Source organism: Tiliqua scincoides, chromosome 1 (genome assembly GCF_035046505.1).
Source record: "Tiliqua scincoides isolate rTilSci1 chromosome 1, rTilSci1.hap2, whole genome shotgun sequence".
NCBI lineage: Eukaryota > Metazoa > Chordata > Lepidosauria > Squamata > Scincidae > Tiliqua > Tiliqua scincoides.
In genome coordinates, this window is record NC_089821.1 from 200,134,945 (window position 1) to 200,158,853 (window position 23,909).

At 41.6% G+C, this 23,909-nt stretch overlaps 1 protein-coding gene across 2 annotated transcripts in view; it reads right to left on the reverse strand.

Annotated features, from left to right (window-relative positions):
• Nucleotides 1-23,909, reverse strand: part of MAN1A1 (mannosidase alpha class 1A member 1) — a 79,996-nt gene that overhangs the window by 48,370 nt on the left and 7,717 nt on the right. For both annotated transcript variants that reach the window (XR_010793699.1, XM_066613872.1), the window contains exons 2-3: nucleotides 10,199-10,295; nucleotides 1,172-1,287 (exon numbers count right to left, since the gene is read on the reverse strand). Coding sequence is in view for 1 of the 2 variants with exons in the window: in XM_066613872.1 (XP_066469969.1) it covers nucleotides 1,172-1,287; nucleotides 10,199-10,295 (213 nt within the window). In the remaining variant the exon portion in view is untranslated. The remainder of the gene's footprint in view (nucleotides 1-1,171; nucleotides 1,288-10,198; nucleotides 10,296-23,909) is intronic.

Here is a 23,909-nt window from a genome sequence, read left to right on the forward strand (position 1 = left end):
TCTGGGGTAACATGCCATAGCATGGCTACTCTTGAATTTACCCTGAGGTACAGATAACAGTAATGGAAAGTCCCAGATTACTCAAGAAGCTCTTATTTTGAGTAATAAACTAAACTGAAGCAAATTATCTCTCAATATGTTCTATATGGCAAGTTAGTGGACTGTATAATTGAACCTAAAGATGCAACCAGAAGCATACTAAAAAAAAATGTTTTTACAGAGTCGCTCCTTGGCAGATTCTAGAGGCTTGAACGTTAAATTGAGCTCTCTTCTCACTACCCATGCATCAGTGTAGTTTTGTTCATGGAGTACAGTTTATAAGTGATGATGTGATGGCAGTTTGGATTTTTTGTCCAATGTGGATTACTTGGCACTTTCACTATAAGGCATCTGCTACCATACTGCCTTTAGAACTCTTCAATCTGTTTGGAATTTCACTATCCTGAAAGATGCAATGTCTTCTGAAAGATTTATCTTTACATGAGACATTATGCAGGAATCGGGTAAACAAAGAAGGTGATGCCAGTTGCAGTACTGCATCAGGGAGTTATTTGCTGTCATTTTAATTGCTGGATACTGAAAGAGTATATCTTCTTTCAAGCTTTAATAGAAGAAACCAACCAGCAACTAATAGCATACACAGCCCCAATTTAAAGTTACAGATCACTTTCTCCAGAATAGTTCTATAAAAGATCTACGCAACTGAATTATGGCATTTCTGTACTGCCACTATCACTTGGATAGGAATAATTTTGCAGGCCTTTTTATAATCTGTCAAACAACTACATGATAGAATGCTTTGTCAGTAAGGACACCATTTGCTTGTAACTGGAAATAGTTGGGTTTTAAAAAACCATTCAAAATAATATACCTTCCTCTCCATTATCTATATTAATTCAATTCTTATGAGAAAGATTTATTGGCATTTTAAACAGACACTCAAGCTAAAATTGCCTTCCAGAAGCCCATTTGTAGTTGCAGAATCTAGTTAAAGTTAACTATCACCTCACTCATACATAGTAAGAGAGGGAAAAGCATAACATGAAAACAGTTACTTGCTTGGAACAAAGACATCTCTTCCTGAGATGGCTGCTCAGAAATATTCTTCAAGTCATAACAGCCATTTATTGCCTTTCTGCAAGCAGCAGTAGAATTAAAGACTAATACTCACCACATTAAAATCTAGGTTTTTCTCCACCCATTCTTTGGCTTCTTCAAATTCATCTTTCATTTCCATGATATATAGTGTATCCAAGGCATCGACAATAGTTGCTCCTTGAATATTACCTATAAAAAAACTAACTTGTTATAACCAAGAATATTCATACAATTAGACAAAAGGTCTATTTCCATGTGTCTTCTCTCAAGCAATAAATACTTTCAAGGTGTATTTACCTTATGAATAAAATAAAATCCTATAGGTATTGGATTTTGTTTGCTTTACAGAATATTGTATAATCCTATATAGTCCTACTCAAAAGTAGAAATATGCTGAGTATTTCTCAAAGTACTCATTGAGTTCAATAGGACTTACACACAAGTGCATATATGATTGAAGCCTAGATATCTCATTAAGCTAGGGCTGAGGCAGTAAGCCCAAAGCTGCCCACTTCTGCTCTTCCAACCCCATCTCAATGCTTTCCTCTACACTTCTGATCTGTGTCCCCCTTCCTTTTTCAATCCAGGGAGAAGGAGGAGAGGATCAGTAGATGCAAGCAGGTGGACAAAAGTGAGTGCTCTGTGCCAATCTGCTCCCAGAGGCAACTGCTTCAGTTAGCCTCATGAATGGGCCCAGAAGAACAGTGGGACTAGAGTGCAGCACTTAGGCTGGATCCTAACCCCCTCCTGAGCAGCCTGGCATTACACAGGTTGCTCAGATCTGCACCAGTTATTTTGCTAGTGCAGATCCAAGTAGCCCTGTTGCAGTGGCTGGGCAATACTTGGGGTAAGGAGACATGTCCCCTTACTCCAAATTGTACTCCATCCACCTTCAAACCTGCGATGGGTACAGGGGGTGTTATTTCTTCCACACACACCACTCCCTGTGCTTTACCACAACATGCATTTGGGAAAATTAATTTCTCACTGTTAAGCCTGTTTTATTCTATTTTAGACCCAATCACTTCTTTGTAGTGATTTTTGCTGCTATGCTGCCTAAACCACAACTATTTGCTCTTAGGCTCCTGCAACTCCCTTCCATGTGGGCTACATTTTTTTGTTCTCTGCACTATTCAAATAATCTATAATGTATTTCCAGTCTTGATTCTGCTCTTGGGACGCCTTTGCATAATGTTTCCTTACCTTTTATGCAAGTATGTTACGATATCAGATGCCACAATGATGAACCTGGTTGTATGTTAATATACTTACAGGTGTGTGACACTTAAAAAAGGGGAAACAATCTCAGTCTTTTTTATACAATCAGGTCATTAAGCAAAAAATTTAGTGCTTTGTTGTGTAAACAGGCACTCCCTGCCAGAAACTAGCTGACTACACAGGCTAATGGAGACAGATTACCTTTTCTTTGCATCAAGAGCCTCTTTGTTGTGTAAATACAAACTACTGCAGGCCATGGGAGACCAGACTGCCTCATTAAGATCCTCTTCCTTGTGTTTTGACCATTGTCATATGTGGTCTGTCACTAAGCAACACACCTGTATCATTTACTGAATTTATACCTTGCCTTTCCATCCTGATTAAGGGCCCTCAAAGCAGCTATATAAACTTACTCAAAGAGCAGTACTCTAGTTCTGACCACAACATTAACTGCTGCCCTTGCCATTTCTCTTCTAAATAACCACTCAGTAACACAGGCTTTTTTAAATCAAGTGTTGCCTATTAAATGTTCACCACTGAACTGTGCTCTAGCTACGGACAACACGTTAAAAAGGCAGGAAAAATTTGACAAAGTAAGCACATTAATGGATCTAGAAAGCACGATAGATGTTTTTGTGGAAAAACGTTTTATTCAGACCCTGTTACAGATTCTTGAAACAGAACTACAGGAAATATACGACTTTTAAATTCAGATTTTGCAGCTCTACTTATGTATCAACCAGCCATAAAGACCAATACTGAACTATTCTAGGCATGCCCTACAAAGAAATATTTTACTCAACTCACCGGAAATGGCATGAGAAAGTGGAGGTTAACATCCTAGATCAATGATTTTCAACCTTTTTCAGTTCACGGCATACTGACATGGTGCTAAAATTTTCAAGGCACACTATCAGACTTTTGACAAGTGGCAAGGCACACCATGCTATTGGTGGGAGGCTCACATCCCCCAATAGCCCTATTAATAAATTATCTTTCCTCAAATTCTCGCTGCACACCTGCAGACTATTCACGGCACACCAGTGTGCCACGGCACAGGGGTTGAAAGTGGCTGTCCTAGGTTAAGGAAAGTTTCAGTATTCTAAACTCTGATAAAAAGAGGAATTAGATGAATTCTTAAAATGCTCAATTTTAATGGGAAAGCAAGTTCAAAAACTTGCTGAATGGGAAAACTGTGTTTTAAATTCTTAAAAACAATAGTACACTGAATACACAACACTGCTATAATAATCACTGTAAAAAAGACATCTGTGTATTATGGATGCTATGAGAACCTGCAGTTTATATTTTCTTAGTCTGTTCAAGCCTGCAAAGTTTACAAACACTTACAAGTGAGTAACTCTTGTTGAAATGTTCAAGTAAATATGAATTGGATTGGTTTGCATAGAGCAGGGGTCTCCAAACTTTTTGGCCAGAGGGCTGCATCAAATATCTGGTACAATTTTGAGGGTAAAAAAAAAATTTAAAGATAAAATTTATATAAATAGAGATGCAACTTAGATATGTGAATAAATGAATGAATGGACTCATTCATTCAACCTCTCTGGTCCTTAGAACACCCTCCAGATGCAACCAGAGCATAGTTCCAGTCATGTTCAGCAAAGTGGGCCAGGGGCTTTCAGGGGACAAGAGGCTGGCTGCGGGCCGCATAGAGGCTCAATGGGGGCCACATCTGGCCCCCAGGCCGGAGTTTGGAGATCCCTGGATAGAGGACAGTTCATTCCACAGGTAAATAGAATGGATAATATGCATTCTTACAGCACATAAGACAGCTTGTGGTCACAGTCAAGAAGAGGAAACTAGTGCTGGGTACTTGCCAGAAAAATGTGTTAGCAAGTGATAATATTCTTAAAAGCATACATATTATTAACATACTGACTGTGAAGACTGTACCATGAGAGCAAACAGCAGTCGGTTCTAATCGTGTGCTTCTCCTGAACAATGTTACATCAATATTTTTCTCCAATACCAATTTGGATAGGCCACCAAGAGACAAACATGCAACTTGGCATAGCATCATTTAGAGCAGGGGTGCCCAAACTCTGGCCCTGGGGCCACATGCAGCCCTCGAGGCCTCTCAGTGTGGCCCTCAGAGAGGCCCCAGTCTCCAATGAGCCTCTGGCCCTCCAGAGATTTGTTGGAGCCCACACTGGCCCGAAGCAACTGCTCTCAGTGTGAGGGCGACTGTTTGACCTCTCGCGTGAGCTGTGGGATGAGGGCTTCCTCCACTGCTTGCTGTTTCACATCTGTGATGCAGTAGCAGCAGCAAAGGAAAGGCTAGCTTTGCTTTGTGCAAGGCCTTTTATGGGCCTTGAGCTATTGCAAGGCCTTCATTCATTCATATAAGTTCATCTTTAATATATTCATGTAAGTATACTTATATAAATGTATTCAAATTTTAAATGTAAATTAATTCTTTCCCCCCCCAGCCCCTGACACAGTGTCAGAGAGATGTGGCCCTCCTGCCAAAAACTTTGGACACCCGATTTAGAGGACAAAATGGAGTAATCCAATTTAAAATGATCATGGTACAAATAGGATAAAGATTTCATCTACCAATAAATATTGGAACTAGTTAAGTTGCCATATGGAAGTGTTATTGGATTTAAAATAGATTATTATATTAAATCAGCACAAGCTATAAATACAAACTTCTGTTTTTGGCTCCAGAAGGATAATTCAGCTTCTAGCTTACGTCATAAGTCTCTAAAAGCAAGGTAGGGCATATCAAGTAAGAGACAATTAACTTCTAAAAATTGCAAGACATCTGTGAAGAACCTGTGCACAGAGCTCACCCTTGCAAATAAGTATTACAGGGATGCCCATCCTGCTCCATCCCTAGCGCTTCATGTCTGCTTCTGTCATGCTTCTGTTCTACCCTGCTCTCTGGAAGACATACATTCAGCAGGTCAAACTTGTACAATATTTGTTTAGCAGCATGGGACTTGGACCCACCAAGTGTTCTAGCTGAAAGAAAGAGAGAGCAAGCAGGGCAGTCCGCTGCACAGTACAGTACTGTACTATGAAAACTGGACGGGACAGGACAAGCAGGAAGACTTTAATACAGGTTTGTACATTTTCCATAAAGATTTGCACCTTAGTGATCTATCACTTGTCACAGACAAGTAACAAACTGCAAAGTTGCTGGAGCAAAAACAATTTTACTTCATAGCCTTGCATGGAAACAGTGACAGCCAGTCTACATTCATAATGACTTGCAGATTTTTCATCTTTCCATAAACCAAATTGGTTATTCTCACACAAACCCTCAAATCAGTTTTATAGTCAGAAAGAATGGTTCAATGACTAGAACCACCAAGTTCTATTGGGGATCAAAATGAATCAGAGCTTGCAGCAGCCAATAAGTATCATAAATGTCAACAACTACAGTAATCGCATCCTGCTTCCAAAAACAATAGGACTGTTCTCAACAATATTTGCCATTTACTTGTGGTCACTTTTTTAAAAAAAAACCCACACAAAACACATTTGCAGGGGGAGAACTAGAGCATCCCCGATGCTTCCAAAGTGAAAGTGGGTCGATCACACCCCACCTCCACTAAACCGGCAGCGCAGCGGGATCGCTCCATTTTCACTTCTGACAGGGCTGCAGGGACTGGGGTGCACTCACAAGTCCCTGCAGCAGTCGTCCTGGGGTGTGGGAAGCCCTTTGTGAGCATCTGCAGGGCTCCCTAAGTCAGCAGAAGCAAAAGTGGAACGATCACGCTCTACTTCTGGTTTTGCGGAAGTGGAGTGCAATTGCTCCACTTTCACCTCTGCTGACCTGGGGATTCCTGCAGGCACTCACACAGGGCTCCTCGCACCCCAGGACAGCTGCTGGACACCTCAGGACACCCCAGAACAGCTGCTGCAGGAACTGGTGAGTACACCCCAGTCCCTGCAGCCCCCCTGAGCAGCAAAATCCTGGGGATTGTGTCACTGCCTTCCCCCCACCCCCACAAGGACTTACTGTGGGTTTCAAACTCCTGGAGAGTTTGAAAACCGCAGCAATAGCGATTAATCTGCTTATGACTGGGACAAGTTTTATGTGATAGTCAAATGAACCAGTTGCATTTTTTCTATGCACGTGATCCCGTTTTCTGTATGAAATTACAGTGCTTGCTTATCAATCCAAGTACTTCCAAAATGAAAATTTTGTCTAAGCAAAGCATGAGTTGAATCCAAAAGCCTATAGTACAGCATGTCCAGATGCTACCATGGCCTCCATGTGATGCATATAAATCACATCATGTGGTTGGTTCCATCAACAAAACATAAAGGCAGTAAACAGACTCTTCTGATTACACAGGATAAACTTGAATGAGCCAGAATGCATTGTTGCACTTGTGTTTGGCACTAGATCCTTCCTCAACTGTATTCATCTGGTTTGCAATTTATGTTGCCAAAAATGAGTAATTAACATGGGTCAAGGTCAAAGCATGCAAGGTCCCAAGGAAAATTGAATTTTTTCCAACTGATATTTCAGACTACAGTTCTAACATACAAGGCTGACCTGACAAGCCAAAAAGCCAACTACCAAGATCCCTTTGATTTTTTCTCTACCATTCTGTTAGTGGCAGAAATTGCCTTTTTATATGACACTAAAAAAGATGTATTTCAAGGGGATATGGCCCTGAAAAGGTTTGGCTTCTGCCATGATAAACAGGCCCAATCAGTCCTGAGCAGAAGTTACTTTTTACTCATCCTTCCCAAATAGCAAGCATTCATTACCAGAGGAATGGGCAACAAAGGACCTCAAAACCTCTATTAGAATGGTATCACAGGATACACTTTATTAGACCACAATCCTGAGCATGGTTAAACATTAAGGATAAACATCTTAATGAACAGAAGTCTCCTGCACTCAGGCCGCCAGCACAGGGTTGAAAGATGAGCAATGTAGATACAGCACCTATGCAATCTACCCCAATGAAACCGAGAGAAAACTGGAAGGCTTCAGCATGGGAGCATGATTTGGAATCATGGACAACACTACATTTTACATTTAGGGATTACAGGATGAAACTAAGAGCCTATCCCTCCCTGGCACCCAGTGGCACCAAAATGGCCACTGCTGTATCCTGTAGGGCCAGGGAAGGTGCAGCAGGTCTAATTAAGGGAAGCTTGGTTCCCTTACCCTGTGCAGAATGCAACTGGCTCTAATGAGTCTACTCAAATCTGAACCAACCTCTTACTTGGTGCAAAACCAAAGAGATCTGTGTCTTCCAGCTCTGCTCAGGAGGGGGGGATAGGATCCGGCAGCAGCCTCAGCTACCATTCCCATCCCTTCTGGGCCCAACCTGCCTGCGGAACTGCCTTCCTTCCACCCCGTTCTTCCCCCTCCTCGCTTTTCCCTATCCCAAAAAGCCTCCTTGCAGCTCAGTGGGGTTACTCACTGCCGCGCGCTCGTCATCCGTATCCTTCCTGTACTGTGACCCAGTGCTGACTGGTGCTGGCCTCATTGCACATTCTCTGCTAGCATCAAGGTGCCTTGTGGCACTTTCATAACAGCCGTTGCCAGGGTAGCGTGCTGGCTGGAGGCATAGCCCTGGCATTGGATTGGGCTGTCAAACTGGGCTACTGCAGACACTCAACCATAAGTTGATCCCACAGATAAGTCGAGGGCAGGTTTTGAGCCAGCAATCATGGAATTTTCTATGACCCTCAGATAAGTCGGGGGTTAAACTTAGGGGGGTGTCTGACTATAGTTTTGTCTGACTTTACCTGAGGCCAGATCCTGAAAAATAACCTACCACTAATTGTTACCTAAGAACTGTAGTCTCTAATTTATTAAAAACATAGTAAAAGGTCATAAGATACATTTCTATTCTTTTTAAATTCTGGTCTTCACCACTGTTTTGTAAACACTATCAGATACTTGAGAAAGAATGGACTAATGGAAGAAAAAGGTAGGTCCTGCTCCAGAATGCTTTGCAAGGACCAGCAAGGCAGGAAGGGAGGTAGCTAGTTGGCTACGAAAGCCCAGCCAATAGCTAGTTTTTGGTCATCAATTCATCTATGAACTAGTGATTGATCACTTTCCAAATTGTTTCAGATTTTTTTACTGTGCTGGTTTTCAATCACCTAGAATTTCTCAGCACACTTCTGGCGCAAAACAGTGCAAAGGCAGAGTCTTCTGTTCTTCAAACAGATAAAAAGAGAGAATATGTGTTGAAGTCTGGGTTTTCATAGAAAGGAGCTGAGGGCTTGTATTATTATAAACATTTTGCTAACATGAAGAGTACAATTTATGGAAATGGGCTGCCAAGGGATATGCAAGTGAAAAAGGTTGGGAACCACTGCAGGAGATCCATGAATCAAATCCACCTTTAAGGTGTCTGGTGTGTTAAGCCAGAAGCTCTACATATAACATACAAACTGGGAACGTGCAATTCAATTCACAGCAGAGAGATTCAGTTGCATATATTTGCAACCCTTTTTACTCAGAAGTAGACCAAGTGCTTTCCATGGGAGTTATTTTTAAATAATGGTGCACTGAATTGTAGCCTGGGACTTTATTTCAAATGGAAGGAAGATCCCATCCTGGTGTTAAAAAAAAATGCATGCATTTGCAAAAAGGAACCAGGTTGCAGCAGCATTTGCAAAAGAGGAGAATAAAAGGTTAACTTTGGCTGGAATTTCCTAGGTTACTATAGAAACAAATGATCTCTGCATTGCTTCTAATGAGCCTGCTTTAGCAAGAAAGGAAAGGCTCTGCGCTCTGATTGACCCGGAGATAAGGCGAAATGATAATTGGAGCTTGATTACTTGGCAAAAATTTTATAGGTGAGTATTTAGGGTATGTTACCGCAGATAGAAAGAATGATAGCTGTGTGTCTCCTTTTCTCACTATCCTCCATAACATGGTGTCATATTTAACAAGTGATGATTTTTTCACCACACACTAATGTGTCCACAAAAGTGAAATGAAGATAGAGAAACTTGGAGCACAGCGAGGGAATGCACCACATCCCTGAATAGGATAGGGAAGATGACACATGGCTGCTTTTTTTGCTAGCCTTTTTGGGTTTGCTATACCATCTAGTTCCCTTTCTATCCCAAGCCAGGGAAAATGCCCACAAAATCTTGGCAAACCAAAACTGTTCGGTAGGACTTCAGGGTTCTGGCTGGAATACAGAAACAGCAAAGCTAGGATTCCACTACCATATGAACAAAGTAAATATATAAAAGACATGGAAGCAATTTCAAGGAAGTATATATACAAAGTGTGTGTGTGTGCGTGTGTTTTATTTATATATATATATATTATGACATATATATTATGTCGTAAATAAAAGACAAGGAAGCAATTTCAAGAAAGCTTTGAAGTTAATCCTTCATTTAAACAAGGGTTCCTCATATAGTAAAGTTTCTACCAAAAACCATCACCCTATATACAAAAGCTACAATAAAGCAACTGAAGTGAGAATTTAACTGAATGAGCCTACTGTCAAAGCTAGAGGGCACCCCAGGACTCCACTCCATTGTACATAATTAGTATTGTCTATATTAAGGGTGTTAAAAATCTACTGGACTGTCAGATCAATGGAAATGTTTTATTTTGATATTTTAAGTCTCCCAAGGATCTACACTGGTGGGATAAAAATCCTAAAAATAAACTGCACTATATAGTGGCATTGTACTGGAATTAGAGTTGTGATATTTTCCATAAATGGAGACAACACTGTGACTGAGACAACACTGAGACAAAAATGCTACTTTTGTTATATTCAATAAGTAATTATTTAAAGAAAGCACATGTCACAACAGCTGGTTAAGAGCACACACGCTGCCAATGTAATTTAACTTTAAAGCAGTAAATCAGCTGATGTCACTAAGTACAAAAGCACATATTACTTACCAAATAAATTGCTTGAGTGTCCTTGCTTCGATACGGGTTTCAGTTCATTTAATCCCCATGCATAACGTTTATAATTATCCCAGGCATGTTTCATCATCTGGTGGGAAATGAAAGCAGGATTATAATGTTGATTTAGCAAGAAGCCTCTGTGGTAAATACTAGCAGGAAATATACTGTACACTAAGGATCAACATGCTTAATTCAGTGGCTAATTAAATTCATCTTATTACAGACATAATACTTTAACATTAAACATTAACAGTATCATGATGCTGTTGTATTTTTAGTTGTAGCAGGCAGTCTTTTTATCCAATTCTATTCCCTATTGTTAATTAGGAATTTGTAATGCACACCCATTAATTCTCATTAAGAAGTTTAGCACACAGGCTATTAATCCAATTAAGAATTTCCCTCTAAGACAACAGGCACTGTAAGTGAAGATACTATTAGCAAAGTTGGGATATTTTATTCACCTGCAATGTATGTTTGCACAGTTATGCAATGTAAATTCAAAGTCTGGTTGAGATTGCAGCTTGGTTATAAGCAAGCTGTCTGAAGGAAAGCCAAGGAAACTATGGCAGAATATACCCATTAAAACCAGCTTAAACTCTGGATTCACATATACTGAGATGACTTAGGTGGGGTCACCGTGAAGGCACAAACAAGGACCGTAGCAGAAACTGCTAAGAACTTCAAGTTTGAAGTTAATTTTCCTAGAAAAAGGAATCAATTCCTGCTCTACAATAAATATCATTGAATCTGAATGAAGTAAAAATTTTGTAACTTGTAAACACATATACCTGTCTCCCAAGGACTTGTTTTCCAGTCATACACTGGATATTGGCACTATTGCTTTTGAAAGGAGATGGGCTATAGTTCAGCAGTACAAGATGCTTTGCATACAAAAGTTCCCAGGTACAATCCCAAACATCTTCAGGTAGGACTGGAAAGTCCTGACATCCTAGAGAAACACTGCTAATCAGTGGACCAATGGTCTCCTCAGTATAAGACAATTTTAATTGTGATCTCTCTCATATACATGCTCAGAGTAGGGAATATTGCAGTTACAGTCTGAAGTTTGCAGCAAATAGCCACTCCAGGAGAAGATTTGCCATCAGGAAAACAGAGCAAGGGCAAATGGGCATGGTCCCAATCCATCTTAGCTTCTGCCCCCAATGGCTGCTATTTATGAAGTGTGCATGCTTGTGCATACATGCACACAGAAGTCCTCTTGTATAGTTTGATTCTAAAACTAGTGGGATTATCAAAAAACCTGACTATAGTACACAAGCACTAGCTAAGTTAGTGACAAGCTACTTCTCGCCAACACACATCTGCCTTCCATCTCATCCAAAGAGGTCTGGTCTAGAGGGTTGAGCCTCCATTTGCCTGAAGATGACATCCGAAGGTCACCAGTTTGAGGCCACCGGCAATGGCGAGATCTTGAAGCAGCTGACAAACCGAGCCAAGTTATTTAACCTGCTCTTGGAGAGATGAAGTAGCTGCTTGTCAGCCTGCCTGGGAGGAATCTGGGGGCCAGTAAGTGAAAACAGACCACAAAAGATCCATCTGAAAAGTTGTGTGGTTCTTGAAAGATAGAACCTTTCTTCAATTGTAAAAATCCTACGGGGATTTACGAGAACAGCCTGCTCGCAGAACAGCTTGCTTATGTAAACAGCCTTGAATTAAAGTCTGAGGAGAAATCTGACGACTAAGAAAGGCAGTATATAAATACCTGTATTATTACTATTATAAAACCCAACACTGAGAAAAGCAACTGAAGGGCAGTGTCAGAACAGCTTTGTAAAGATTTTTCAAAACTGTGCTCAGAGCTAAACTAGATATGGTTCTCAAACATAAGCCCTGGACGTGTATCCCTCTGCCCAATCAGACTATGATGTGCAAGCATGAGGGACTTGAGTGACAAAGTGTCCTGGTGATGAAACATCAAGGTAAACAAGAAGCAGGCAAATAGGCAACTTAAACATCTGAGTAAGTTGAGCAGGAGGTTAGTGTACATCCTCCTCCTTATAGTAAACAATGCCTGTAGATATATTCGGCATAATGGAAATGTACTAGGGTGAGAAATCAAGTGGGATATGGTTATTTCAGGATACAAATTAAACAGAAAGAACAGGGAGGGGTGCATTGGGGTAGTGCTGCTCTGCATATGGGATCTAAAAAAAATAGAAAATTTAGGGGAACCAGACTCTTGCACAGGTATCATAGTGGGTGGAAATAGTAGGCCCAAATAAAAATTTAGTACATGTAATAGCTTACTGCCATCCTGATCAATGCTAAGGGCGATCTTGACTTGAAGAATCACAAAAGGAATCCAAAGAAAAAAGCATTTAATAGAGGACTTCAATTACCTTTACATAGACTGGTAAATTCACTTTTGGGTTATGATAAAGAAAACTTTTAGATAAACTGAATGATTGTGCCCTATAACAGATAGTCTGGGAAGTGACCCTAGGCTTAATCCTATGTGGTAGACCTATGTGGACCTATTACAAGACGTAAATTTGTTGAATTGGCAGAGAACAGCGATCTTAGTGTTATCCAGTTCACCTTAGTGCTATCCAGTTCAGCATATACAAAATTGAGAAGTTCAGAACAGACATACTGGAATTCAAAAGAGGGCACCTCACTAGAGAAGTAGTAAAAAAGAGAAGTCTAAGGGGTCAAATCTCTCCAGAGCACACAGGACTTACTGAAAAACTAGGTTCAACTAGAACGCAGGAAAGGAAAACTGGAAAGAGATCACAAAGTCCAGAATAAGCCATCATGGCTCAAGAGTCGAGTTAAGTAACCTGTAAAGGTAAGAACACTTCCTTCAGAAAATGGAAGTCCTGCCCAAATGAGGAAAACAAGAAGGAACACCACCTTTGGCAAAAGAAATGGAAGCTAACAAGGAGAGATGAAGGAAAAGTGAGGGGAAGATGAACATGGCTAAAATCAAGGCAAAACAATAAAAACATTTTTAAAATATACCAAGGGTAGGCCTCTTGCCACAGAGGCAGCTGGGTCATTAGGTAAGGAAATAAAAGGAAAATTTAGGAGGATATAGAAATTACAGCAAAGACAAAAGAATTTTTTACTTCTGGCCTTCAGCACAGTAAATGTAGAACAGGCACCTATGCCAGGGACATCATTTGAAGAACTGAGTCAAACAGGAGTGAATTGGGGTGGGACTCTAGAGCACATCATATTAAAAACAAGTCACTGGGTCCAGATGGCATCTACCCAAGAGTGCTTAAGGAACTCAAATCTGAAACTTTTTATCTAACAAAAATATATAAGCCATCTATTAAACGAGCCACCATGCCACAGGACTGGAAGGTTGCCAATGTAATGATATTTAAAAAGGGTCCCAGGAAATTACAGGCCAATCAGTTAATGTTACAGGCAAACTAGTGGAAAGCTTAATTAAAATTATTATGCATACAGAAGAATGAACTAGCATGGTTTGTGAAAAGATAAGTCTGCCTCACTAACCTTAAAGAGTACTTTGAAAGTATCAACCGGATTGTGGGTAGAGGTAATTCAGCTGAGACTGTAAACTTAACCTTTCAAAGTTTTTAACAAAGTCCCTCAAAGGCTGTGGTATACACAGTCATGAAATTAGAGGACAGGATGAATTCCCTGTACTTCCTGATCGTTCCCTCCAAAGTTGGAATTTGTATGCCAATTGGTTCACATTCCTTTCCATTTCATTTTGTTGCAAGGTTCAAGAAAGCAAGACTCAGTACTCAAGGGTGATCGTTTGCAGGCTTTATTTCATTGCAATCAATGGGTATCTCAAGGGACTCATGTCCAAAGCACTGAGAGCAATTTCCCAATGTTACCTGGACCCTTTATACCATTCTGGGTCCTTTGTTTGAAAATCTGAACTTCCCTTTGGTTGAAGTTTGACATCATAGATGGGACTAACTCTTAAAGATAACTTTAGAGACACCTGAAAGGCTTGTTTCAGGTTACAGTTCCCATAAAAGGTAAAACTAAACAATTAAACATATTGAATTACAAAGTTTTCAAGAACCAGCAGGGGTTGCTATAATATTTTATCCAGTACTGACCCAGTACTGACCCTTACTTGCATCCATCGATCCAATTAGGGGCTTCCTTGACAGGTCCCCGTACCATCCTCATTAAGAGATGACACAATGCTCAAAGACATGTGTGAAGACCTCACCTTTGGCAGAACTTCAGACCCATTTCTTGGCATACATCCCCTTCAGACTCATCCTAATTAGTATGGCCTTGCTTGAGCCACCTATCTTATCTCTTCTGCATTTCTTCTTCTGGTTTTAGTAAAACACTGTGGGGCCCTCTGCAAAGCAAAGACCTTTAAACTTCCTTTAACAATTTCACTAAAATCAAACATTTTGATTTCTATGTCTTAATTCTATATAACTATTGTGATCAGTTACCTTGAGTACATTGGTATTAAGGGATATATCTTTTGCCCTAAAAAGCATAAAAGATATTGGCAGGCATAGTGGTGTATATCCTTGCTAAGAAGTGACCTCGTTCCTCTTCAGTGGTTGCCTACCACCTGCTAAAGTGTAATCTTTGAACTAAGTCTTCAGCCAGCTTCTTTGCTCTCAAACTTTTCAAGTAACTTTTAGTCCCCTATGGCCTGCCTCTATTTCAGTTGCAATTCAAACAGTCTCCAAAAGCAGAAGTTTCCTGATACTTTTCACTCTGTCCCTTTCATCTTCTTGCCCTCTCATTACTTTCAAAGGGGGAGTAGCATTGTCTCACTTTGACTTGTTCAAGGATGCTTATCTAATTAAAATGTGTGTTGTCTTCTAAAGTTCATCTCTTGCAGGTGTCTATGGTTAGCTAGCTAGATGCTTTTAGTTTGCCAAGGAACATTGCCAACTGATAGCAGAGCTGTTAATGAGCAGAGAAGCTTTCCCCTAATTTCATGCTTTTCTGTCTTCTTCTTGCCTTCTATGCTAATGTCAACATAGAAACACCTGTGAAGCCTTCTTGCAATGTTAAAGCTTTTGTCTGTTCTTAAGACTTTTCTAAAATCAAGTAGCAAAGGTTGCTTAAGACTTACAATGACTACTATGTCCCCATATATGTTGGCTACACTTTAGGGCAAGGACTATTTTACCTATATGTGTCTTTTCCTTTGAAAGCATGGAAGAACAACAATTTAAAACTATAAACACACACGGGCAGACTGTCCTACTTCCGCCAAGCTGGGGCCTATCTTATCTATTTGCATTCCAAGGTGCTTACGCCTAAGCAGCTCTGTGAGAATACAATTTTGCCTTTAAATGAAGTCAAATAGCCTCTTCTATTCTGTTTTTCTATACTTTTGCAGTGTGGCTTTTAAAATGATTCTTTCTTTGCTTATACTCATACTGGGCTATCCAGTGACATTACAGTCTAGGGTCAAGGATCACCTTGCCTCAATTTCACTCCACCAATTAGGAAGGGCCATGACACCACTCCAGCAAATATAAACTCCCAGCACACATGAAGTTGTGGGTAGTTCCATTCCAGCAGCCTGAGAATCCATTCTGTGGAATACCCACTCATGGATTAGGAAAAGAAGAGTTGGAGATTTCATTCAGGCAAGGTGATACAGCTAGGGAAATGGCTAGCTAGAATGTGTCAGATTTTCCATTTCATTTGTCTGGTTCATTCAATTCTCCTAGCTATCACTTTTGACCCACCATTCTTCCTCTGTTTAAACTTCCAATAAAGCCTGGTTCTGTTTTAAGCCCTGGTCTGCCTGGTCCCTGGTTATGGGCCTGTTCAGTGGATTGCCTTGCTACTGTGAGGGATTACAATAAGAGTTCTCCCAAGAGTAAGTTTTTGGCCAGACAGCTTCCCCCAGCCTGCAGGCAATAGATACATTCTACCAAGACTTCTCCCATTCAGTTGCTTATCCAACAAAGGAAAATGAGAAGCGCACTAATTACTAAGCTGCAATCTCTTGGGAGTCCCCTCTTAGCCATGACAAGGTCTTTTTATGCACAGGTAAATGGTGAAAGACAAGGATGCAGACAGCAGGAATAATGGGCAATTTATCAATGGAAGTAAGTTTTTTATTGGGACCAGTGCCTATAACTTGCTCATTAACGATTTGGAGTTAGAGTAAATAGTGAAGTGGTCAATTTTGCCAACACCACTAAACAGGGTGGCAAGATTTTTAGATACATAGGAGGTATTTCTTCACATAGCATATGGCCAGCCTGTGGAATTCATAGCTACAAGATGTGGTGATGGCCACTAGCTTTAAAAGGCAACTGGACAAATTCTTGGAGGCCAAGAATATCAATAGACTTGATGGGTTATATGCTATCTGCCACTTCAGTGGCAGTATGTCTCTCAATATCAATTGCAGAACAGCAAAGGCAGGAGAGAAGCATGTCTATCTCTATGTTGGCTTCCCAGAGGCAGTTGGTTAACCACAGTGGGAAAACAATGCTCCACTAGATTGGCCTTGATCTGATCTAACAGGGCTTTTCTTATGCATGAGGAATAGTCTGTTTAACCCCTCAGTTCTCCACCATTTCCATGCCAAAACCACCTGGGAGCAACTGTAGCAAATGGCATATTCAGGGAAATAACTTTTGGAAAGAAAATGGTGTGGGATAAACAGATCCAAATTTCTACTTCTCCTGACCCCGCTGCTATTTGAAAATAAGCCTCAAACAAGACAATGTATTTACCATCATACTTATTTGGCTCTTAGAAGAAAACCCAATTGATTAAAGCAGTGGTTCACACATTTAGCACCAGGACCCACTCTTCAGAATAATAATCTGTCAGGACCCACTGGAAGTGATGTCATGACTGGAAGCAACATCATCAAGCAGGAAAATTTTTAACAATCCTAGGGTCCAGTCCTACTAAGTATTAAGCCCCATTTACTATCATTGTTAAAAGAATATACATAGTAACTTGTTAAAAGTACAGGTCTGTAGCATTTCCCCAAATGCAGTCACACACCATGGTAGCATCAAGTCTAATATATTAAGAATAAAATATTGAAATGAATGGGAACTCACCTGAAATTGGCTCATGACCCACATAGCGGGTCCCGACCCACAGTTTGAGAAACATTGGATTAAAGGCTATTTACCAAATCTAATATGCATACCTAGAAAGTTATCTAAAGACTGTATTGTTAAGTATTAAACTCTTTCTGAAGCCAGGATGCTAAAACATCTATCTATTTCAGAGAACTACATTTTGAAATATAAACTCTCAATAGTCGCCCATTTCCAAGTCAGAAATTTGATTATGGTTATACAGTGTTCAGCAAGATTCTGTTGGATAACAAAATATTGTAATATGGTTAGCTTTGAGAAACTTTCACATTCTTTCATTTTAGAACTGTCAGTGAAACATCTGCGTGAACTGCTTGACTAAATACCTCCCTAGCTACTACACATACTGTTCTGAGTATTTCATAGGAGTATTGTATCACTCTTATACATACTTACTAGTATCACATGATCACTTACTAGTGATCACTATGATCACTAATATCACATACAGTATCATACTGTATCACTAGTATACATACTAGTATACTATCACTCTTTCAACATAATCCCTGGAAAAGTATACCTAAGACTGGACCTCTGGGGGCTGAGTATCCCTCTCCCCATAAAGGCACCAGCTTTTGCTAACAAGGTTCCAAATTTATACCTGTCGAACAGGAAACAGAGACCAGCACTTCACATATGCTAATGGACAAGTATCAGAGAGTAATAAGCTAAACTTGTGATAGGGTGATAGATTGTGGCTGTAATCCACAAATCAATTAAGCCAGAGCACTTTAAAGCTATCTACTCACAATTTTCAAGGTGATTAAACCTGTAATTTTATCTTTTTTTAAAGTATTTGTTTTCCCCACCCTTTAGCCTACAAGGCTCCTAGTACATTACATAAAACAAAAACAGGAAACCATTACAATAAAAAAGAGACAATAGTGGGTATGCCTTGCTTTTATCTTCTCTTCTTCCCCCTCACGGGGCAGTTACTGTTTCTATTATCACTGTGAGGGGAGAAGGGTGCAGAACCAAAGTAACCCAGCCCCTTCCTTTACTGGCTTGAAGAGAGACACAAAGCCTATCTTCTCATCTATACTGCATTTCTTTGGATGAACACAGCACATTCTTCCAAGGTTGCTTCTCACTATTGGCAACCTTCAGTCTCGAAAGACTATGGTATCGCGCTCTGAAAGGTGGTTCTGGCACAGCGTCTAGTGTGGCTGAAAAGGCCAATCCGGGAGTGACAATCCCTTCCACACCGGGAGCAAGTGCAGTCTGTCCCTGGTCTGTCTCCCTGGCTATGGGCCTTCCTTCTTTGCCTCTTAACCTCAGACTGTTGGCAAAGTGTCTCTTCAAACTGGGAAAGGCCATGCTGCACAGCCTGCCTCCAAGCGGGCCGCTCAGAGGCCAGGGTTTCCCACTTGTTGAGGTCCATCCCTAAGGCCTTCAGATCCCTCTTGCAGATGTCCTTGTATCGCAGCTGTGGTCTACCTGTAGGGCGCTTTCCTTGCACGAGTTCTCCATAGAGGAGATCCTTTGGGATCCGGCCATCATCCATTCTCACGACATGACCAAGCCAACGCAGGCGTCTCTGTTTCAGCAGTGAATACATGCTAGGGATTCCAGCACGTTCCAGGACTGTGTTGTTTGGAACTTTGTCCTGCCAGGTGATGCCGAGGATGCGTCGGAGGCAGCGCATGTGGAAAGCGCTCAGTTTCCTCTCCTGTTGTGAGCGAAGAGTCCATGACTCGCTGCAGTACAGAAGTGTACTCAGGACGCAAGCTCTGTAGACCTGGATCTTGGTATGTTCCGTCAGCTTCTTGTTGGACCAGACTCTCTTTGTGAGTCTGGAAAACATGGTAGCTGCTTTACCGATGCGCTTGTTTAGCTCGGTATCGAGAGAATGAGTGTCGGAGATCGTTGAGCCAAGGTACACAAAGTCATGGACAACCTCCAGTTCATGCTCAGAGATTGTAATGCAGGGAGGTGAGTCCACATCCTGAACCATGACCTGTGTTTTCTTCAGGCTGATTGTCAGTCCAAAATCTTGGCAGGCCTTGCTAAAACTATCCATGAGCTGCTGGAGATCTTTGGCAGAGTGGGTAGTGACAGCTGCATCGTCGGCAAAGAGGAAGTCACGCAGACATTTCAGCTGGACTTTGGATTTTGCTCTCAGTCTGGAGAGGTTGAAGAGCTTTCCGTCTGATCTGGTCCGGAGATAGATGCCTTCTGTTGCAGTTCCAAAGGCCTGCTTCAGCAGGACAGCGAAGAAAATCCCAAACAAGGTTGGTGCAAGAACACAGCCCTGCTTCACTCCGCTTCGGATGGCAAAAGGGTCTGATGTGGAGCCATCGAAGACAACAGTGCCCTTCATGTCCTTGTGGAAAGATCTGATGATGCTGAGGAGCCTGGGTGGACATCCAATCTTGGGGAGAATCTTGAAGAGGCCGTCTCTGCTGACCAGGTCGAAAGCCTTTGTGAGATCTATGAAGGCTATAAAGAGTGGCTGTCGTTGTTCCCTGCATTTCTCCTGCAGTTGTCTAAGGGAGAATACCATATCAGTGGTGGACCTGTTGGCTCGGAATCCACACTGCAATTCTGGATAGACGCTCTCTGCAAGTACCTGGAGCCTCTTTAGTACAACTCGGGCAAACAGCTTTCCTACAACGCTAAGGAGAGAGATGCCGCGGTAGTTGTTGCAGTCACCCCTGTCACCTTTGTTCTTGTACAGCGTGATGATGTTTGCATCCCTCATGTCTTGAGGTACTCCACCTTCTCTCCAGCAGAGACAGAGGATTTCATGCAGCTCAGTGACTATGATCTCTTTGCAGCATTTTAGGACTTCAGCAGGGATGCTGTCTTTTCCAGGTGCCTTGCCAAAGGCAAGGGAGTCCAGGGCCACGTGAAGTTCTTCTAGGGTTGGTTCACTGTCAAGCTCTTCCAGCACAGGCAGGCACTCAATGTTGTTCAGTGCTTCTTCGGTGACTACATTTTCTCTGGAATATAGCTCAGAGTAGTGCTGCACCCAGCGTTCCATCTGCTGCGCCCGATCCTGGATGACCTCGCCTGTGGCAGACTTCAGAGGGGCAATTTTCTTCTGTGTTGGACCTAGGGCCTGCTTGATACCATCATACATCCCCTTGATGTTGCCCGTGTCAGCTGCTATCTGTATCTCGGAACAGAGCTGGAGCCAGTAGTCGTTAGCACATCTCCTGGCAGTCTGTTGGACTTTGCTGCGAGCAGTTCGGAGGACCTGCAGGTTGCGCTCACTGGGGCAGGCCTTGTATGCTGCTTGAGCTCTCCTCTTTTCCTCAATGACTGGTGTCAACTCCTCAGAGTGGGCTTCAAACCAGTCTGCCACCTTGTTGGTCTTCTTGCCGAATATGGACAAGGCGGTGTTGTAAACGGTATTCTTGAAATGTTCCCATCTGTTGGATGCGTTTGCGTCGGCCGGGCCTGGAAGAGATTCCTCAAGCGCTTGTGCAAATTCCTCCACTTTTCTCTGATCCCGGGTCTTGCTGGTATCAATGTGAGGTCTTCCTTCCTTTTTCGTGTGATACAGTCGCTTTGTTTGCAGTTTCACTCTGCTGCACACCAGGGAGTGGTCAGTGTTGCAGGCAGCACCATGATAACTGCGTGTGATCTTGATGCTGGGAAGGCTGGAGCGTCTGGTAAGGATCAGGTCGAGCTGGTGCCAGTGCTTTGATCTTGGATGTCTCCAAGAGACTCTATGTTGGGGCTTTGTGTTGAAGAACGTGTTGCTGACACAGAGACCGTGATGACAGCAAAACTCTAGCAGGCGTTGGCCATTTTCGTTCATCCTCCCAGTGCCAAACTGACCTAAGCAAGTGGGTAGTAAGTACTTGCTTACTTGCTTCTCACTAATATTTTACAGATCACACATTCTCTTTGAAGTTTTAATTTTCTCAACTGAAAAAAAAACTGTTTACTGCCTGGTCCAATGAAGGCAGAGCAGCCATAAGGGGTCAGACTTGCATAAAACACAGCATTTTTTAAAAAAGTAGAAATAAAACCAACATCTCAAAAGAAACTGAAAAGAGAACACAACTCCCCACTATCCACCATGGTTTTCTCAATCACACTTCAAAAGACAAGAAGTTTTTATACTCAATGTGATCCAAACTGGACAAGAGCTGGACAAACTGGACAATTTCTTTACTATTTCTAAGTTAACACCTCAGACAGGCATTCTGGGTTTTGACTGCTGGGCTAGTGCTGCATTTGGAAATGAGCCTTTGAGGAGCCCTTGGATGGATTCTACATTCCCTCTTCTCTGTCTTTTTGTTGAATTGACAAGTTAAGGTTTGTACTTGCCCTATAAGGCAGGATGGGGGTGGAAATTAAAACACATCACAAACCTGAAAAGGAGAGAACAAACTGCTTTGTGTGACAGGGAAGAGAGCACCCAAGGCTCCCTGAAGGCTCATTCTTGTAGCACCATGTTTTGTTTTCACCGTGGTCTAGTTTTGCATCAGAACTAGTTCTGTGAAAATGGAATTTGACAGAGGAATCCAGAGATAACTGTAATAATCACGAGTTTACTTTAATATGTGTTCCATAGGACATATACTACAAGATTTATGGACCACATATCTTTTTACTTATTTATGGTGCAACAATGTAAGACATATATAATACATACATTTGCACACATGGAAAGATGGTGGTGGTATAGGTCAGTGGTTCCGTACGTGAGACCCTGAGAAATGGTCTGTGAGGTCCCAGGAAAATGATGATTTTTGTTCACTTCCAGTGCCTCGCCAAGTGAGTGCTCCCCCATGGACCACTGAAGTGTCTGCTGTGGCTGTAGGTAGTCCTCTCTGATGGAACAGTGATTGCTGAAGTGCCAGCTGTGGTAGGGTCCATTCTCCAACCTTTCTGGTATTCTGTGGAGGAGCCGTCACTCAATGAGATGGTTCCCCCATGGACCACCAGAGAGAATGGACCCCCATCCACTGCTGCATTTCCAGTGTCTCATCAAGTGCGCTCCTATGGCTACCAATTAAATTGTCTTTTTTTGCTACTAGATAAAAGGGAGGAATATTTTTTAAGAAGCAGAACAGTAGCAGCTGCTGATGGAGTCTGAAGACACCTATTCTAGAATGCTGTCTCTGTCGTGAATTCCAGGGGGTTGGGAAGCCTAAATATGCTTGTTTAGAGTGCGGATACACAAGGCAGACTTTTGCTCCTTTTTGAATTCCCCGAAAAAATGGGGGAGAGCAGGACTTTGAAGCCCTGGCAGTCTATTGGGGTAGAGGTATTTAGCCCCAGGCCGATTGGTTCAGATTATAATTTCCATTTTGCTAATACAACAGAGCTCAGTAAGCAGAACAAGACTTTCTTCTCCTCCCTCCCTCCCTCCGCAGTGTTCCAACACACGCTCTAAGGATTGGAGGAATCATCTAGAACAGAACAATATGAGGTACAGGGATCTGCTGTGGAAGACTGTAAAAAACATCCCCCTTCCACTGTGCAAATAGCAGTGCCTTCTGCTCTGCATGGGCAACTTAGAATCTAAGCCTTTAAAATATATTTCATAGTTAGAGATAGAGACTGAAATACATTTCAAAAATTAGTCTGAGTATATTTTTCAAAACCAGAAAAATAAAAAAGTTTGCTGAAGGCATCATAAGAGTTATAAACATCACTATCCCTTAACCCTCATCTTTATATAGGACATTAGTACCCAGTTTATTTAATCGTATAGCAGACATCTACGTTTGCTTCAATGCCAGATATAAGAACCATAGAAAAGAATTCAGTTTCACTCACACACATGAAAACCCATGAACTACTGTGGGAACCAGGTAACACAAGGAAGTCACTATGTTTTGCATAGAAGTGCTGTAGCAAGTTCAAGAGATAAATACTGAAAGAGACCTGCTTGTAAAACATGTGACATGACCGCTCATACTAAGTCAGTGTGGCTCTACAAACTGCACAAACATGAGAGTCCCTTGGAAGCATGTGTCTGATCAAGCTTGGAGAGAGATCAGACAATGTGAGACAGATACACAAGAGTAAATGTTTGCATAAAGATCAATGGAGAAATACATTAGGTTCATCACTGATTTATTTGCTTTAGTACTCTGTGCTTTAAAGCACCGGAGGCAAATGTATCATGATACACATGTGCACACACTTGAACAGATATCCAGAAATACCAAGCCAGTCTGACAATACTGGCTGGCAGCCTAGCCAAACTTCAGGAGTCAATATTATTAAACAGCAAGGACATCTGTTGATGATACAAAGAACAGTAGCTCTTAGAAATGAAGACTTGAGATGTTTTTGGCAGCTGACCATTTAAAAATTTTTTTTCTCTCCTCCAGACAACTACAAAGATTTAACAAATGGCATTTCAAGATTCTATAATGCTACCTGCTGTTTAGCAACATAGCTCCTGGGAAACAGGCATCCACAATTCTGCTTGCTGGTGCAACTGGCCTGACCCCTGCGCAGCCTTCAACAGGCTCTCACTTGCACGAAAGTTTCATCAAGGAAGAAATCAGGAATTTGTTTTTCTCATCCAAGCCCATACAAATGAGGCAACACTATGTCTCTTCCCAATGCTTGTTGGAAAAGGGATAGATTCTTCCACCACTTGTGCACTTGTGCAGAATTATAGTAGATTGAAAAATAAATAAATAAATAAACAGTGT